Source organism: Giraffa tippelskirchi, chromosome X, assembly GCF_054371585.1.
Source record: "Giraffa tippelskirchi isolate mGirTip1 chromosome X, T2T-mGirTip1v1.2.pri, whole genome shotgun sequence".
Lineage (NCBI taxonomy): Eukaryota > Metazoa > Chordata > Mammalia > Artiodactyla > Giraffidae > Giraffa > Giraffa tippelskirchi.
Genome location: NC_137289.1, coordinates 15290734 through 15310677, shown reverse-complemented (window position 1 = coordinate 15310677; position 19944 = coordinate 15290734). Strand labels below are relative to the sequence as shown.

Sequence of the window (19944 nt, the reverse complement as noted above, 5' to 3'; positions counted from 1 at the left end):
CTAAAGCATCATTACTATTAATGAAAGGTTTTGCTCTAAATGAGAAATACTTGTTTTGAATGAATAGAAACATCTTCAATCTGTAGAATGGCTTAGTATAGAGGTACTAGGGGGTGATCAAAGATTACAGACAGCAGAAAAAAACATTAAGAAAGAGAAAGCTGAAAAACTCATACTTCAGTGAACCTACAGCTATTTGGTCCTTATAAGATTTGTTAGCCTGGCAGCCTAAGAAGACAGAGTGAGCTGAAACCGGCACAGGTGAGGTTGATGGGGCTATTCCAGTTCCAAAAGCATGTTAAAACATGGATGGGATTAATGCACTTAGAAAACCCAATTAAATGTCTAGTAATGATTTATTTTTATGGATACATGTTTTCTTCCCCAGTACGTATCAATGAATTCAGAAAGCGTAACTGGACCCTCAGTCTCCCTGTCTATAAAAAAAAGTAGGCTGCAAAGGGAAAATGGTATATTATCTGAATTTGAGTAGATCACCTTTGTAGAGACAGTCGTGATTTCCTTACACGGAATTCAGAAAATTATGAACACCTACTCATACATCAGCCAATCAGAAATTTAAAAGGTTGGGGAATATGATTAACATTTCAAACAGCTCTTCCTTCAGATTTAGTTGATTCTTTCCCAGAGAGCTTCTCATATGTCACTACACCATGCACGGTCTGTTAGAGACATGCACTGATAGAACATCTCTGCAAAACAAGAGCAGAGCTGCCGATGAACTATGGGATGGTATCTTAGGAAATAAAGCAGTGTTCCAAATACATTATCCTGTGAAATGGGTAACGAAGCTGTGAGATTCCGTCATGTCAATTTTTCTCTTAGTATCTTTCATGTGCTCTTGGCTCCTTTTGATAAATGGCATATATCTCTCACATCTATACTGGCTCCAAATCAAACCTAGAAAGAGGAAAGCTCTGACTGCGAGCCTATCACCACGCCCCATCATGCACATTTATGACTGGACTGTATGTTTTTCATGATAGATAGGTGAGCCACGGAAATTCTGAGCTCAGAAATGATCCCAGACTTACAAACATGAACTTGCATGAGTATAGTGTTTCACCCCACCCCCCGCCCACTGATATTCTTCAGTTCATTTAACTTAGAAGAGCTTTCAGCCTATAACAAGCAAAGAAATACACTCAACCAAGTAAAACAGGATAACAATGCACCCATAAGATATGGTTTTCTTCATAAAAATGTTTCAGAAAATACTCAAAAAATGGATTGCTTCTTCATAAGCTGTACTTGCAAGCTAAAATTTAATTTTAGATTCTACAGTTGCATGAGCCTCATGAAAAGTCTCTGAAACTTTTGTTACATAGAAGGATGCCTTAAGTCCAGTGTTCATTCAACCACAGTGATGGGGATACAAAGATTCATTGAGCACCTATATATGTCGGACAATTCACAGAAGTAATCTTTATGAAGCCCAGAAATATGTAATACCCCATGTTTTAGATGAGGAATCTGAAGGTCAGAAATGTAAGGTAACTTGCAATCGGTCACAAAGCAGGCAAGTGACAGTGAAGGGTGGACATGCTTATGATGTATGTATCGTGTCTCAGTTGAGGGTTCTCCTAGTCCCCTATTTTCCGTGACCCTATGAACATGGGAAATAAGGATAATTCTTTCCCCTATATTCCTATGAATGCATTATGAGATGGAGAACCTGAAGAATTGCCATGCCTAAGGAATATTTACACTACCCCTAAAGATTGTACCACTCTGGTGGCTGTCTCTCTAAGACAGAAAAAAACTCACAGAGTAGAATATTGGGTTGGCCAAAGAGTTCATTTGGGGTTTTCCATAAGTTGTTTTGGGAAAACTCAAACAAACTCTTTGGCCAACCCAATACATCACGAACTCCTCAGCATAGTTCTACAAGTTAAATGTGCTCAGAATCCTCCTAGTTCCTAACAGAATCCTAAACATTGCCATCCTCAAATCTATTTACAAAGAAGGAATGTGGGAAAATTAATCTTACTATGTTTCTCTATAATGAAATGATTTGTGCAGAAACAGGAATTTTATGACAGATTCTGTGTCCTCTAAAAGTTATCTTTAATTTCACTGCCATGTAGAGATTGATGAAAGAAAGGAGACTATAAACTGTGCAACACCTTTTCCTGGCTCATTGATGAGGGAATACAACAGAACTCCTTGGGTTTAATTTTCAGAAATACCAAAGGATAGCATTTTTGATTCTCTGTGAAATTCAATATAAAGGAATAGATAAGCAAAACTTAAGTCAAATCTGGTACATTAGACCTTCCTCTCCCTTCAGACCAACAAAGCTTGAATGGGTTATCTGCTATCAATTCCTCCAAAGAAATCTCAAACATGTTTTCTTGCCAGAAAAAGCAATATATATTCTAGGGAATCATGCTTTGATAAATTCATAGAAGAGAGAAAATTCCCATTAACATATCAGACGCTTGCTGATATTCTGGAGTAACACTAACAAAATCTATTAACATAGTATGTAAGCAACTAGGGTAACTCTGTGGGTAAATTTGGTTTAATTTGACCTCTGATTATATATTTATTAAACCGTGCATATTCAGTTATGCCCAGAGATCCCTTTTGATAAATATCAAGTTTTCAAATACTGTTCTACTGGGCTTAAAATGAAACTATAGAATGGATAATTACCATCTGAGAGAGGAAAGCCTCTAACTATCACAATTACCGACATTAATTCAAATTACATGAAAAGAGAAAATAACAAATGTTTGGAAGACTGCACTATGGGGGAAACTAAGCAAACTAGCACAAAGAAAAACCTGATATTAACAGAAGAAGGAAATCATGTATTTTCTCCTGTTGTATGGGGTAATGAGAGTCAAGCTTAGAGTCCACTTGATCTGTTTCCTGGGTCATTACCAGTGGGCAAGAATACAGACAAGGCAAGTGAGCCCTTCATTAGGTGATGTAATAGCTGAGTGCAGCATAAAAGCCTATTTCTAAGCCCAAATGAAAAACTTTCTCAGTTGAGAAATATCTAGTTATGTACCTTACCATTTTCAAAAGCTGTCTACCTCCCTTTACATACAGCAAACTGCCATATTTTGACACCATTCACACGTTCATTTATTATATGAGTCACAGACCATGGAAATGTGACATTTTCCACAGTTGAGCGGGGTGAAGAGCAGGACCATTAAGGGGAGGCAATTAGAAGACACAAACAGTCATCCTTTATTGGTCAAGTCGAATTATATCCCCAGCGGAATCCTAATGGTACTTTTACATAAATAAACCAGATCATCAAAGGCAGAGACAAAGAAGATAATGTTATCATGAAAGATTCATTAGAAACCAGTAACAATTTTTTGATCATGAGTAGAAAGTTAATTGTTCCTTCCCCCAGATACAACCCAGCTATTTCAAAGATGGTCCCTGGTCAACCAGTACCGAGGAGCTCTCATTAGATCTGCATGCTACTCAACTCTATTGCTGGGGATTTTATGAAAAAAATTCATGACAGATACAAAGTTCAGGTATTTAAGGCTTGCAAAATAGATTCCAGGGGTCAGAGGGATCAGACGTAATTATCTCATTTAATATAAGGAAGGGAGCTGCATGCGTGTGTGCTAAGTCGCTTCAGTCATGTCCAACTCTTTGCAACCCCATGGACTGTAGCCTGCCAGGCTCCTCTGTCCATGGGATTCTCCAGGCAAGAACACTGGAGTGGGTTGCCATTTCCTTCCCTAGGAGATCTTCCCGACCCAAGGATCGAATCCGAGTCCCTTACGTCATCTGCATTGGCAAGCAGGTTCTTTACTACTAGAGCCATCTGGGAAGCCCAAGGAAGGGAACTACCTGAGTTCATACTTTCATCTGAATTGAACTTAGAAGCTGCATTCTCAGCTTTCTAGCTCAGTGTGCCCACCTTGGGATTCCCTGGACAACTGTGACATTACTACCTATTCAACAGTGTTTCTCATGTATAAGAGAGGACATGATTTATCAAGCGGCATTTTATTCATCACTATCTTGCAATGGTGAGAGACTTGGTAAACACTCAAGCCTCCATGAGGAAGGGGGGAAGCCCACGTGTATTCTGGCTCTCCAAATGGTTCCTTTCTAAACTGTGGCGTTCTTGATTCAGCCATCTCTTATTATGGAAATGAAAGAAATAATTTCTTTTCTCTCATTCGTTGGCCTCTAACACAGCAAAATGTTCTATCATCTATCATTTATTAAACATTAGTAGAGTGTCTATGAGATATTTAATAATGAATTTGGTATGGAGGGGGATATAAAAGGAGGGCACACCATTCTTACCCACAAATAGCTTAAAATATGGTTTGAGGATGCTCGATTTACACACAAGAAACACCTGGGGAATAAAAGAGGTACATGAAAATATGATATACAGTCTGCTCTGAAAACACAAAGTGAGGCCCTGTGATGTTTATGCAGGCGTTTCTAAGATTGTAATGCTGCAAGGAAATTGTCTGATACTGTCACATACTTCTTTAATCTCTGTATTTACAATTGGCTTAATGAAGCCAAACAGAGTAGGTCCTTAAGGACACGTAATCCAGCTTCTATCAAGGGACTTTTGCTAAATAAAAATTTGAAGACTGCAAGTTCTTCCATGAGTAATTCAGGAGAGGAGGAATGACTGTAGACAAAGCAAACAATAAAGCAAAAACAAACAAGAGAGTCTATCTCATTTGAATTCAGAATGTCATACCTGAAGGGAAAGTGAACCACTGGGTACCCTTATAAAAGAAATTTTCAATTAAAAGCAGGAATTAAATTTGAGTTGGTAAGGAAGCTTCTTTGAGCAACCACAAAGAGAGACAATAAAACTGTCTGGAGGAACAATTTGTCATTGAATTAAGTGAGATGGCCACAGAAGGTACATGATTGCTTTGGAGACTACAGTTAGTATCCTAATAGCCAGAAAAACTTTCTAAGACCTCTGGAAGATATGTGAATCTTGCATGAGATCACATCAGAGGTGGTGATGCTGAAATTCACCAAGATGCATGAAACAACTAGAGAAAAGTTCATGTATATTGCAAGAAAGCCACTTAATATTTCTTGGCCAACACTGCCTCACATATAAACATTATGTACATACCTGCAACTTCTGGAATAATAAAGAATTCTTTCAGTGTGACTCTAGGCCATAATGATCAAACAAATTTTACTGGACAAAAGGATGAATTTCACGTTACTAATTTTGGGTTTATTGTTACAAAATATACTTATTTTGACTTTGCGTTTAATTCAGCAGTACAACATGGTGATCCAAAAGCAGTAGTCTTTTTTTGATCATTTGTTACACACACATACTATGATGTAAGCAATAGGGCTAGGAAAGAAGAAATCATCATATTTGATATTACGTGTTTTTGATATTATTACTACATTGGGTTGTCTCTATAAATCTACCCTTAGAATCCTAGAGATAGGAAAAACTTAGAATAAAAACTCCTTTTACAGCAAACTTTCTTTCATATGACACAAGCTAAACTCTCTCTACAGGATTATCCTTTACAGAAAGAGTACATTTATATCAAGGGTCCTCCATGAACTTTGACTCATCATGGATTCTGGTAAAGTGGCTCTGTATATGGCTTCCTGAATGATTAATTTCCTCAATATATCAAATGAAACACTGGTCCATGACAAAATGGAAATGGATTTGGTGGCAACAATAACAACAAATAAAAGTTTAATAAAATTTCATAAAAAAGACAAATTTCCTCTATTACTAGATAAACTCCCCATGAAAAATGTTATTGTTTTTAATGTCTTGCTGCTAACTTTTAAGAACAAAGTTTTCCCTTAAATTCTAAGAGAAAATACATCATTTATGCAAAAGTGACTCTGGTTGGCTTAGATTTCCCCCTAATGCTCCAACAAATGTTTGAAAATGCAGTGTAGCCACTTGACTGGGTGACACCATATGCTAATACATAACATTGATTCATTAAGAAATTAAAAGTTGGTAACATTCGGAAAAACAAAGTGTTTTTGTGCTTATAAACGTGAAATGGGAACGCGATGAACAATTTGTGAAGTAATTAACTAATGTGCCAGAAATGAGCAACTTGCTGATGAGACTTTCCAGGTTTTTTCACAGTGGGTCCTACTTTCATTTCCCTGAACTGGGAACCAGATGAAGTTTGACATCCCTCAGGTTGAGGGAGTACCGAGCCATTTAAAAATCAGGATTTAACTATTAATAGACGCTAGAAGTGAAAGTTGCTCAGTCGTGTCTGACTCTTTGTGACCCCATGGACTGCAGCCTGCCAGGCTCTTCTGTCCATGGGATTCTCCAGGCAAAAATACTGGAATGGGTTGCCATTTCCTTCTTCAGGGGACCATCCCAAAAGCAGGGATGGAACCCGGGTCTCCTGCATTGCAGGCAGATATTTTACCATTTGAGCCACCAGGGAAGCCCAATAGATGCTATGTACTGAATAAATCTGGGTTGCTATCTCATACTCTTATGACACATTTCATATAGAGGGATCTCTATACAAATGACAGTGAGGTCTTGGTAGAATTTCTCAGATTACTGAATTCTAGATTTGATGAACTCTATATACTGCTAGCTAAGAAAATTATATCATATTAAAGGAATGATTTAAGGAAATTATGCGAATGACACCTAGACTTGAGTATTAGGCAAGTATGCATAGAAAAAGGCTTGAATTGTATGTTTTTAAAGCCTCTCAAAGGATGACTTAAGTCATCATTCAATGACGCATAACAATACTCCAGGAAATAACAATAATAATAAACACTCAATTAGGCATGGGCGGTTAAAGCAAAGCAAAACTCCAAACTAACTAATTGTCCATTTTCTTTCAGCAGGCTTTTTTATATCAGCATTTAGTCAGTTACAATAACCACCCTATCACAGCACCAATCAAATCTCATTATGGTTCCAATTTTTAAACTCAGGCAGCTCACAATTATCCTGACAAAAATGCCAAGTACTTCCCTCTTCCAAAAAGAAGATCGACCATATAAAAAGACTATTGTATAAATGCTTCTATATTTGCCATAAAAAACAGTGTGTCAAATATTCTGACAAAAAATTCTAAGCAAAATAACAGGAGAGCCTGAGCTTTAGGTGAGTGATAGAACCATTTAAAACCTGTTTGCAGAGCTACCTGTATGAATTATTAGCACAAATGGGGAAAAAAAGCAACGATGGCAAATGTATTTGAAAAGATCTTCCATCATATAATCTCCTCTACTGACTCACTGAATTCCTGCCGTTTCATGGCATATTTTTACCACTACGGTGGCAACAGGGATTATGGGGCCTGGGCCAGGTCACCTGGACTGTTGAACCCAGAGGGTGGAGCATCACCCTTACAGCCTAGTTGGAAATTCAGAGCACTTATAACCATCTGGAAGAAAAAGAGTGTTTCCTTTTTCACTTTGGGTCCCTGAAACTGACAAGACTGAGATGTCTCCACTGACAGAAAGTTCTGAAACAAATCAAGTCCAGAATTGTTTCAAAAACCATCTGGAATTCTTCTCCTTCTTTAATACTATCATTCCTCACCAGAGCCCTTATCTCTTGGACAGCAAGAACCATGCAAATAGACAAACATCTCCACAGACAGTAAAAGACAAACAAAACACACCCCACCCCTCAACCTTGAGGTCAAAATCCACTAGTCTCACCAAGGCTTGAGAAGTTCAAGGCAGCTGCTGTTTGAGGGATGGTGAAAGATGAATTATGGAGAGAAAAAAGCACCCACCCCCCCACCTCGACTCTGGAGAGAAGGCATACCAAAAGAGCTTCCAAACCACGGAAAATAAAACACTGCTCTGCGTGCCCCAAGTGTGAACAGAAATCAGGCCACGGTCCAGAGCAAAGAAGAGCACTGAGCAAAACCAGCCATCACGGTTCCCTTGACCTCTTTCCTCTAGGTTAATTATTGGTTTGAATGAAGTCTCATGCCTAGATCAAAGACACTGGCATTTATAGTGTTTCCTGAGCCTATTATCTTATGCGAAATTTAAGAATTGTTGGATTCAAATTCCCTTGTGACATGCAAATGCTTTGTTTCCTGGACTGCCCTACTGGAAGCAGAACTTTTCTGGTCTGAGTAAGTGACTCTCTCTGGGAATAGGAGAGAACAAAGAAACAAAGTCATTTGGGCTAGGTGACTTCCCTTGCTTGTGAGGATATTACGAATGTAAATATAATAAACAGCTTCAATAAATGGGCTTTTTATCTATTTGCTGTCTCTAGTGTTGAATACCTATCTAACAACGCACCTAGTCAGAAAGAAGTGGTCATTTCCTACCAGTGATCTTCATGGCAGATGAGGAAACGGAGCCAGATTTTGACCCTATCATTTCCTCTTGCTCTGGGACCCCTCTTACTCAGTGACCACATCAATATATATTTAGCGTGAATTTCCACAATGATGCACCCTCCCCCACCCCCATACCCAAGGACATTCAAATTGTTTCCCTATATGGAATTTTCTTACAGTGAGTTCTAGATTAAAAATATCATTGCCAGGCTGCCCAACTGGGAGAGAAACAGTTTATGTTGATCCCTCCAGTAGTAGATCAACTGTTAAGGATTAGGGCTCGGAACTTAGGACAAATCTCCTTATGTGCGCTGTAAACTCCAGCCATCGTCAGTAGAAATCAACATGATCATGGGGCTGCCTAGTATCTGTGGATGTTGCACAGATATCTGGTCACTGATTGGTTGATAAAGCTCTTGGACTACTTCAGGCCCAGATGTGTGACTGGGCTTTCTGAGATTGGTGGAATGGAGGGAGTTTTCAGGACATCTGTACGTTAAAGGTTATGAATTAACTATTAATAATAGTTAATTTAGAAAGTATATAAATTAACTATAATATAAAATAAAATTTAAAAAAATAAATAAGAGGTTATGACACAGTATAGAAATACTCAGCTTCAGATCTCTCCTAGGCTCTGCCTATAACTTCTTCAGTGGAAAGAGTCTGCAAAGTGTTAACACTTGTATTACAGTAAATCGTCCTTATGATGTGGGCAGGGACTGGGGAACACTGTATATAATACTTTTGAGAATTTTTTAATCAAATCAACAAGCAAACACTTTTGTTGCTGTAGCCTTGCTGATTTGGGGGCCAGATTATAGCAATGGGTTTGTTATGCACAGGATTTTCTGTTATACTATTTGCTATTCACAAAGAAGTATACCTGTTGACATCTCACTTCTGAAAGTTATCACTGTCATTTTCTAGTGTCTCTTTGTCAATTATGACAGTGTTATGGGATGATTCATACCCTCCCTCTGTTAGGCATTTTTTCATCCTTTGTATCTTTACAATCTATGTCCTAACACCTTGGGGTTGTTACTTACATTTGACTTTTCCAAATCTCTACAACAATTTTTTTTCCTCACATAAAAATAGACATCATCTCTCATCCTAGCTGCTTCTTTTATGCTGAGCCAGAATTCCTACACACATCTGAGGCCCTTATGGAAGGAGATGTAACATGTCTACTGGCTATATGTTAAATCTTTTCAAGAAATCAATTGAGGCTTTTCCAGTACTTTCACTTCCAAGACTGTCAAAAATAGTTAGCATCAGAGAATCTGATGAATAACTTAATCAGAATTTTAGCACAGACGTGTTATCTATTCACACATTCAGCCTGGGCAAAACATATTAAATGTATTAGTCAGGGGCTTTCCAGTTATTAACCTTGGTTACAGCTATTATAATGATCAGAGAAACGCTTTCATTTAAAGTTTCCCTGTTCAGAAGTCACAATTCCCTTTAAGCGGTGTAACCATTGAAACCAGTGCTGTTGCCTTCAATTTCTTTTTCTCATGTCTCAGTAATTCACTTTCTTATGTAATATTGAAATGTTAACACTTGCAAGGAAGGATGGAAGGTTAAAGTTGGCCCTTTTAACTTATTTTAAATATTCAAAAGGCTTGACAGAAATAATGTGCTTTGTCTTTATTCTTTATTGTACACATTTTATTAATTTAATAAATATTTATTTAAAAGGTAATTTTTGCTGGGCATTGCTTTCTAAGAGGGAGGTGGAGAAAAATAAAACCAGTTATTCCTTAATGAGCATAGGATTTAGTAGGCAAACTATTCTTAAATACAGCTTTCATGGAAAAAAGGAGAACAAGAAAAAGGGTCTTGATAGGCTCTGTGTTTTTCTATCACACTGTAGATTAACATTATACTAAAAAAACTATACAAACAAGAAAACAGGGACTAAAAACAATGTCTGTACCAAGCCATGAGATTCACTGAATGACTACATAAAATATAGCTAAAAAGTCTTATTTGCTCTGTTTTACAAAGCTATTAAATATTATCAAATATGTTGCTAGAGCAGTCTCTAAAGGTATTACATGTTTGGTGCAGGGTATGTATTTAAAACTGAATTATTTTAGGAATTCCAAAATAATTCATCCCGTAATAGCAACAGCGCAATGAACATAAGATTGGTTTCTTCCATTATCTTTCCTGTAAGTTTGTTGTGTGTGTATGCATATGTGTACATGTGTGTGTATTACCTCCTTTCATCTAGCTTTACTCGCTAAAATTCTTTTTTGTTATTCTTGCCAGTTATTTTATTTATTAGCTCCAACACACTGGCTTTTTTCCCTAAAAATATGAATTTAGCTTCTGAGTTAAAGCCATGAGACACTCTTTTAAATATGTATCCCAATGACCTTTGATTTGGATGATTTTTTCAACTTGGCCTCAAAAACAGAATTGAGAGCCAATTTTATTCTATTTAGCTACAGCTACTATTGTTTCCTTGATTTCTGAGAAAGTACCATCCTCAGTCACTTTTTCCACCTAAGAAATGAAGAGCTTCACCCTGAATAATTTCCCAGTTTGGTTATTTCTTTTTTACAGAGACCATAAAGAGAAGGCCCTTGACTTTGAAGGCACAACCAACCAGAATCATCTAATTTCACATTCAAATAATGCCAAGCTAGATTTTCTTTCACATTTGAATGAAATTTCCATTAACTGCAAAGAGAACTAAACATGTGAAATAATCTGTGACTTAGGAAATGTGTTTTGAGTTTGAAAATTATGCTGATTCACTGGTATTCTGAAGGAATACCTAAGATGAATACAGAAACTTTGGTATATTTTTCACTACAATAATTGTAATGACCTCTAGTTCAATAGTACCAACATAATAACTGCTGCTGCTGCTAAGTCACTTCAGTCATGTCTGCCTCTGTGCAACCTCATAGACGGTAGCCCACCAGGCTCCCCCGTCCCTGGGATTCTCTAGGCAAGAACACTGGAGTGGGTTGTCATTTCCTTCTCCAATGCATAAAAGTGAAAAGTGAAAGTAAAGTCGCTCAGTCATGTCCAACCCTTAGCGACCCCATGGACTGCAGCCTACCAGGCTCCTCTGTCCATGGGATTTTCCAGGCAAGAGTACTAAGCCTCTTTAAAACATAAAATTTGTCTCCTTGAGCTAGCAGAGTCATTCATTAACAAATAAAATGTGCTTGTTTTCTTTGCTTTTCTTCCTGTAAAATAATCCCATTGTTTACATTTCCCATTTTAGTGATACCACTCAGAAATAGAGATGTATGTGTATAATTACCCTTGCAATCCATTAGTCTGAACTGAAAGTGTCAATCAAAAATGTTTAATCCCATAGCCTGTGGAAACAAAAAAGTTTTCTAGATGTGAGTGAGTGAGTGAAAGTCGCTGAGTCGTGTCCAACTCTTTGCGACTCCATGAACTATATAGTCCATGGAATTCTCTAGGCCAGAATACTGGAGTGGGTAGCCCTTCCCTTCTCCAGGGGATCTTCCCAACCCAGGGATCGAACCCAGGTCTCCCACATTGCAGGCAGATTCACGACCAGCTGAGCCACCAGCGAAGCCCTTTCTAGATGTAGGTACCAAAATTTGGAATCTAAGTTTTCAGAGTCATAAACACTAAACATAAACTAATGTTTTAATTAGAGGGTAAAATTTGTGTCTACTTGTTTTGTAGGGAGTGCTATACATGATGGCTACTGGCTATATGCAAAATCCATAATGATCATTTTATTGTGTATTGGATATGATAGTGCTCATGTTCATTTGAAATGCATTTTCTTTTATAACTGAGTCAATCCCACTTCCCTAAAGAGCAGTAATGTTTAAACCAGTGCCCTTTCATTTAATTCTATTAAATTTAAAAGCCTCTGTAATAATAACCCCAGAAATTAAATTACATGAACTTGCTGATATATAGATTTGACATAACTCAAACATTTTACATGCTACAAATGTTTGCTGGGAGTACACTCATCACTGTGAACTGATCGATGAATTCATCTAAACTTTAACATCCTTTCTGTATTAGAATATGGGCTTGAGCTGTGAAGTCATATCACTGAAAATTAGATCTTAAATTGTCACATGCTAAAATCAGAGAAACTAAACAAATCTGTAAAAGAGTAAGTTCTCAGCTGACAGCTAAATGTCCTGAACATCTGAGGCCTCTTAACATAAACAATCCCCCCACATATAGTATGAAATCAAAACATGTATCAGAACCCATTTTAATTTACCTGGACAACTTGAATTTCCATTAAATAATGGAATTTAAGCTTAGTGACTAGAATGCTGAACCCAGGAAATCTTTGCTGTTGAATTGAATTTTTTATGACACTTGTTCATTTTGGGGAAAATGTATTAAATTTTCTCGACCTCAAATTGGCTTATAGTAGACTTGTATGGTCTATCTAAAAAAAAAAATACCAATGGTCATTTCTCAGTTAATTGACTAATTATCCTATTTTTCTAAAGAGATTTGGGATACCTGAAAATATGTTAAAAACTGCATTCTTGAGAGCAGGTATTTACTCAAAGTGTCTCCCAATGGATTGTTTGCTAGTTGCCACAAAATAAATTTAAAAAGCAAGAACTATATAGTGGAAAGTCAGTCAACATCTTGAATGGATCATCAAAATTAACATCTGTGATGGGAGAAGAAACTTGCTAAGTTTAAGCTAGGTAAAAATAATTCGACAGAGAAGGAAAATGTCCCCTTAGTTCAGATCCCAAGTCTGCCTGGGCCCACGGGATCAGTAACACATGCTGTTTCATTCCCATTGCATCAAGCTAACACTCAGGGAGACCTGCTTTCTGGTCTTGCATCTAGTTTGCCCAGGACCATAAAACAGCAGTTAAAATCACTCTTAAAAGTCCTCTCTAGAAATATAGGAATAGAAAAGTTTTGCCTGTCAAAGGATTTCTACTTATCTACACATTTTAGCTACCTCTACAGTAACCCAAGCAACACTGTGTACTCTGGAAATGGAAAACAAGTGTTGATGAATGGTAAATAATTAGGCAGGGAAAAATGCTGTTACTAAGTTCTGGAACATTTCAAAATCAAAAGAAAATGCTTTGGGCTCAGCTTTGAATCTTTACTATCTTGTTTCTAATATCTGTTATTATTCCTTTATTAAAATAGATACTAGGACATTAATAACATTTTTACATTTAAGACTGATTTCCTTTAGTTAATGTTTATTTCAAGCAGCTTTGAAATATGTATAACAAATAGCTTTATACGATTAAGTTTTGAAGAACTCTCAAAAGCTTCTGTACAACTCATTATTCTTGGTAAAGAAAAACCAAAGGTATGAACAAAGTTCTCTATACACAATGAGTAATAATTTCCTTACAGTTCTAAAAAGACTTAGTTATATCACGGGCAAAAGTAAATATGTTATGAAATAATGGCTAATTATGATTCTCTGTGCCACAGATGGTTTCTCACTGCCACTTGAGCCTACATCAAGTCTGCCCCCATGGCAACAAGGGAAAAAGGGAGGGAGGGGAAAGGTGCACAAATCCTGAGATTAATCATGGAAAGCAAATTGCTCTCTGTAGCAATCACAACATGGAGGTATTGTTTCTTTGTTTAATGGCCAAAGGAGGGTAAGAAAGGGCAAAAGTGTAAAACTGAATTTGAAAGAAATCAAGGGATGTAGAAGCAGAAATGCAAAAGACGATAGGAAACAGAAAAGGAAATAAAATAAGAAAGCTCTTCCAAGGATCAGCATTTTCTTTCATCTCAAGAAACAGTCCTTCAGAAATGTCAAGGCAATTTGTTTGCAAGAACAGAAAAAGATCAGTTTCAGAAACTTCAGATATGGGACAGAGTGTCTATAAATGCATGGTTTCCGATTTCATTGGGGGTGGGGGTGGTTCTCAGTGATATTCAGCAATCCTTTTTCTTACTTGTCTTATTAGTGGTTTTCAACCCAGGCAACACATTAGTAGAATCAGCTGGGGAGCCTTAGAAACTATTCCTACACAGACTCAACCCTCAGATATTTTGATATTATTGGTTCCTGTTTAGCACACAGAATGGAATTTTCTTAAAGGTCCTCAGGTGATCCTAATAAGTAAATAAGATTGTGAACTATCATCTGACTAGGGGTCAAAAACCATTTTTTTTATAAAGGACACCATAATAAATAATTTGGGCTTTGTGTGATAACTATTCAACTCTGCTATTGTATTGCAAAGCTTTTGAATGGGCATGACTGTGTCCCAGTAAAACTTTATTTACAAAAATAGGTGGTAGGCCTGATTTGGCCTGTGGGCCACAGTTTATCCACCACCCCTAGTCATTAGACTGTCTCTTTCCTCTCCCTTTTCCGAAAACCACTGTTGCAAATCTTCACCCTATGTCATCCCTATGCCTGATTTTTGCTGATGACTCTTTATCTTGCTTCAATCATCTGGCTTGAAATTCTTCAATTCCCTTGTCCATCACCTGCAGATTCAGTGCACCTATGTTCACATCTGTCCTCATTGATTTACTGTAGAAGCAGCATCTCTTCAAGGTGAATCTGATGTTCTCACATATTCAATTCCATCACTCTCTCTCTCTGACTCCTTTGAGACCCTTATTCCACAAAGGATCCCATCTCCTATGTCTTCAACACCTCCATCTCTACTGGCTCTTGCCCTTCAGCTAACAAATACATTTAAGTGTCTTAGGCAAAGAACCCTCTATGCCTTCTTCAATTCCATGTCCTCCTCTAAATACTCACCCATGTCTCCCCTTCTCTTAGAAATTCTACAACTACTGCCTGTCCCGTCTCTTCCCATTCACTCTTTGAGTCACTGCAGTCTGGCTTCTGTCTCTACTACTCCACTCAAAGTGCTCTTGTCAAGAATGCTCAAGACCTTCATATGGTAAATTTCTAGTTCTTGTTTTACTTGTTTTCTTTGAAGCATCTGACATTGTTGACTCTTCCGAAAACCCTCTCCCCACTTGGTTTTTACAATGCTATGGCATCTGTCACAATTTGTTCTGTTGCAGGGCGTCCATGCTAATATTGCCTAATATTATTTGACAAACTCTTTTTTTATTCCTCATGCTTTGTATTCCTCAGCTATTCTCATGGCAACAGCCAACACCTACATATGATAACTCTCACATTTTATCCCTAGCTCACACCTCTTTCTCAAGCTCTAGGGTCATATTTTCAAATATCTATGTCAACCTGTACTTGGGTATCTTTTTTTTTCCTACTATTGTCTTTTCTTTATTCTCCATCTTAGTTAATAGCTCACCATCAACTCAATTGCCAAAGGTAAAATTCTCACTCTTCTTCAGAGATCCTAATAATACTGTGCACATTTTAAACAATGTCTACTGAAGATATTTCACTTCTATCTGTGCAGTGGATGGCAACTATATACGTTCAACCATACATGGTGCTCCTGTTTTCCCTCCAAATCCAAAGAGCCACCAAATCCTCATGATTCTACCTCTGAAATACCTCCTGAATCCATCTCCTTTTAGCCCCTGCCACTGCAAATGTTTTAAGGCAGACTTTACTCAGCCCTCACCAAGATAATTTTCGATAACTTCCTAATAGATTTTTTTCCTTGCCATAGCAGTAGCCTCTGTTTCCTGTTCCTCTTTTTGCTTCCTCCTCAGGTCACAGTCCAATCCTACTTTCTCTTTGCTAACAAAACTGCTTACCATATTTCAGGAGTAGAAGCACTATGGTTTTATGTAAGGGAATAGTGATCCTTTCTCTTTGGTTACCCATTCTTCTTGATGAAATAAGATATGTCATTTAGCTTTTTGGTCTTGTGTTGCTAAAATCACTAAGACAGGCAATATCTTGAGAGAGTCAGAGTCCTACACTTTAGGTAAGATGATAATAAATGAATCACCCACTAAGGATGGTGATCAACATGGTGATGGGACTCCAAGTCACAATCAGTAAGAGGTAATGGGAAGAATCAGAAAATTTATCCTGGAGAAGATTCCAATTCTTTCCCGGAGCAGACAAATTTGGATATCTTTTTCCTTTGAACTCCAGCATTATCAATCAGATATCTCTCCTCCTTAACCAAGACATAGCTTCTTTTCTTTAATAGGGAATATTTAAGATTTCTTTTCCTTAATGGGATATGCATACAAAGAGACTCACATTTGCTATAGATTGGCCTGTCTACCCAAGAAAAGAAGCCCATCCATCTACAACGCTGAGTCCCCTGGAAGCCTTCCTTAGAAATGAGCTCACATTGACATTTACCATTTGCTAGAATAATGGTCAACTTGAATGGTAGGGTATGAGTTTTGACATCAATTCCCTCCATGAAATACTCTTGCCCTAATTTTCTTAAGTGGGAGCATGTGTCATACTAACTTACATGACATTTTCTCATTCTGACTTAAATATTATTTCCAAACTGTTTAAAAATATTTACTATTGCCAAATTAAAAAGAAAAACAATCCTCTCATCAGGGCACCTCAATGGTGACCACAACTCAGGGAAATTCTGGATGCGTTACCAGTAATGACTTCCTGTGTCATCTGCTATTTACCTTCTCAAAAGTATGCCCCACATATTCCATTTAGTTCCCATGCCTGCACAGTAGTTGCAGAAAGCAATCATTTCTCTTATGAAAAACCTACCTTTGCATCTGGTCCTGGTGAGGTAGCCTGTTGATCTAAATGAGGTTAATTAAAATCCTTCATTGTTAAATTACCTTACCTCAATGCACAAATCTGAAAGACAAATCCCTTTTCCTATTGTTTCTAATAACATGTATGTATGTGAGTGTTAGTCACTCAGTCATGTCTGACTCTGCTACTCCATTGACTGTAGCCCACCAGGCTCCGCTGTCCATGGAATTCTCCAGGCAAGAATACTGGAGTGGGTTGCCATTCTCTTTTCCAGGGGATCTTCCTGACCCAGGGATAGAACCCAGGTCTTCTGTACTGCAGGCAGATTCTTTACCATCTGCGCCACCAGGGAAGCCCTACTTAAGCCATGTATTTAATAAACTGAAAGATCTCATGTAGTTTGAGATACATTCAAATCTTGCATTTGTAAAAAGGATAAAATCCCTGCATTTATTTAACAATAAGACAGTAGAAATGGCCTGATGGGAATGCTGATAGGGACTGGGATTTGAAGATTATGCTGCTAATCTTTTATTGTGAAATCTGAAATGTTCTATCCCAGTTTACCAAATGAATGAGCCCTTTGGTTTCACTCTTCTCCCTCTCCTCTTTCTCATCCTAGCCTCTGAAAAACAGAGTTATGATATGCTTTCACCATTTCTAAGAATCTTTCTACATACCTGGCTTTGAAATAAATTTAAGGAACAGGCCAGAGAAGAGTGTTTAAAGGTAACCACTTTTGCACTTGGAGATATAGATATCTTTAGTCATGGTAATAGCCTGCTTCAAGGCTATCTAGAAGAAAGTCTGACAAGCAATTTTCTCCATTTTTAACATCTTATCCTTTTTTGGACTATATGAAATTCAAAACAAAGATTAAAAAATATCCATATATTAAGTGGTTTCCTGTAATCTGTAACTAGATCTACTGCTAACAGTAAAATCCTAACCCTGGCACTGTACCATTTCTGCCTATATTTAAATATAAAATTTTAAAAAGCTTAATGTGGCCCAAGGTTCCTAGCTGAACTGTTGTCTACATTGTTTATAAACTTCTTGAGAAAAGTTTCACTTTTTACTCCATTCATCACAAACTTCTAAGAAAAAGCCAAGCTGGAATTTGTATGTAAGAAGAGTGTACTTGATGGAAAAATAGTACTTAGAGATAGCAAACATGACCTAATTGAACTGAAAGGTAAGATAAAGAAACACTTCTAAAACTGTTCTTTGTGCCCTAGAGTTGATTTGAGGAAGTGGCCTCATTTATTTCCTTCGGAGTAAACATGGATAGATATATGTTGAACTGAGTTGTCGAAATGGCTTTGCTTCCCACAGTTGCAAAGCAAGTCAGCAAGATAGACGTTTGGGTTGAAAATAACAACCCAAATGCCAATGTATGCAAAAATGTTTAGTGAGTCTTTGAATTTTATACCAAAAATGCTAGCTTCAAATGATTAATTAGTAATATATATACTTTCATTGGAAATTAATTTGTCTTTTTGAATATTTCCATCCAGAACACTCCTCCTTGAATCACACAAATCTGCAGTGATTAACACATATGCAGCAATTTCCCTTCATATCAGATGAAAACTAGAATAATCAAAACATGAGCACAGTGAAAGGCTTACCGAGGTGTACAGGTATCCCTCACTGTTCATTGCCAAATACAGCTTGGTTTGAACTCCTTGAATAGCCACCACTCGAAGACCCACAGGGATGAGGTTAAACAGAGCTGCAACCAAAAAGAATGTGAAAACAAGGTTACAATATTGAATTCCATAGCTTTTCAATGTTGCCAGCAGGGCTATCTGGTCTTCCAAAAGTAAACTCTGCTTGGTAAGAATATTCATATATGTATATATGGATACATAGATATAGATGATAAAGCCTCTTCTACCTTTCAGTACCCTCAATTCATGGTTGTAGTCACATAATGGGGAGGTAATTTTCAAACACCCTGGAGAAAATGGAAGGCAATTCCATGGTTTGTACAGTGTTGGAGGTGGGGAATCTCAATGCTTCTGAAGCAATCCAGTTCCAGGAATTAGTCTACATAGTAAATAACTTTATCTTCAACAAACCAAGGTTTTAAACTGCTCTCTTAGACAACTGCTGAGATTCACAGACAGATCTGATCTACCAGTTGGGGAGAGATTCTTAGAATCTTAGAAAAGACACTAGTCCAACTCCTTCACCTAAATTATCTGTATTATTTCTGACACAACCAGTAAAAAAAAGAAACCCAGGACTTGAAAAAAAAAGTCATTTTGGAATCTTATGTTCCCAGAGTAGTATTTCTTAAAGAACATTTTTTTTAAATAAATTTATTTATTTTAGTTGGGGGCTGATTACTTTACAATATTGTAGTAGTTTTTGCCATACATTTTTTAAGATGGGGTTCAGAGGGGTCTTAGCTTTTAGTTTCCAGGAGCAAAGATTATAGGAATAAAAACAACGAACTTGAGAGTTTTATTTTTTTTTCCTAAATAGTTGTAAGTAGGCAGCTGGCTGGTGCCAAAGAGGACTTCATTTCTCCATTTGAAGGTCTGATTGCGTGAAACTTACATCCCGGCTGTCCTCACAATCACACACCACTCACTGGAGAAAACCAGTAGGTGTCTTCCCCCTACCAGCTGTCTACTCCCTCCTACACCAGGAATAAAAATAAAACAGTACATTTTTAAAACATAGTGCTTGCCACACACATCTTTTGAAAATAGCCTGTGCACCTTTCTCTCAAGAGTCCTAGACCAATGTTGACGATTTTTGCTTTGGTGTGTAAGTTTATGGAGGATGATAAATCGGTCTGCTATCATTTCTGTGAGCAAGAACATAGTCACCCCGTGGGCAAGAATATTTTTTCTCAGATCTCTTATCTTGATGTATATATATTCTACTGCAGTAGGTGGAGTTATAGAGATGAGAAATATTAATGAAGAACTCAATATTCCTTGGTGAGCCTACAATGTACCTTTC

The 19944-nt window shown here is 37.4% G+C and overlaps 1 protein-coding gene across 4 annotated transcripts in view; it reads right to left on the bottom strand.

The window, feature by feature from the left end:
* The window catches only part of FGF13 (fibroblast growth factor 13), an 833122-nt gene that overhangs the window by 40966 nt on the left and 772212 nt on the right, over window positions 1-19944 (bottom strand). For all 4 annotated transcript variants that reach the window (XM_081565116.1, XM_081565114.1, XM_081565115.1 and 1 more), the window contains one exon: window positions 18597-18700. In XM_081565116.1, coding sequence (XP_081421242.1) covers window positions 18597-18700 — 104 coding nt within the window. The remainder of the gene's footprint in view (window positions 1-18596; window positions 18701-19944) is intronic.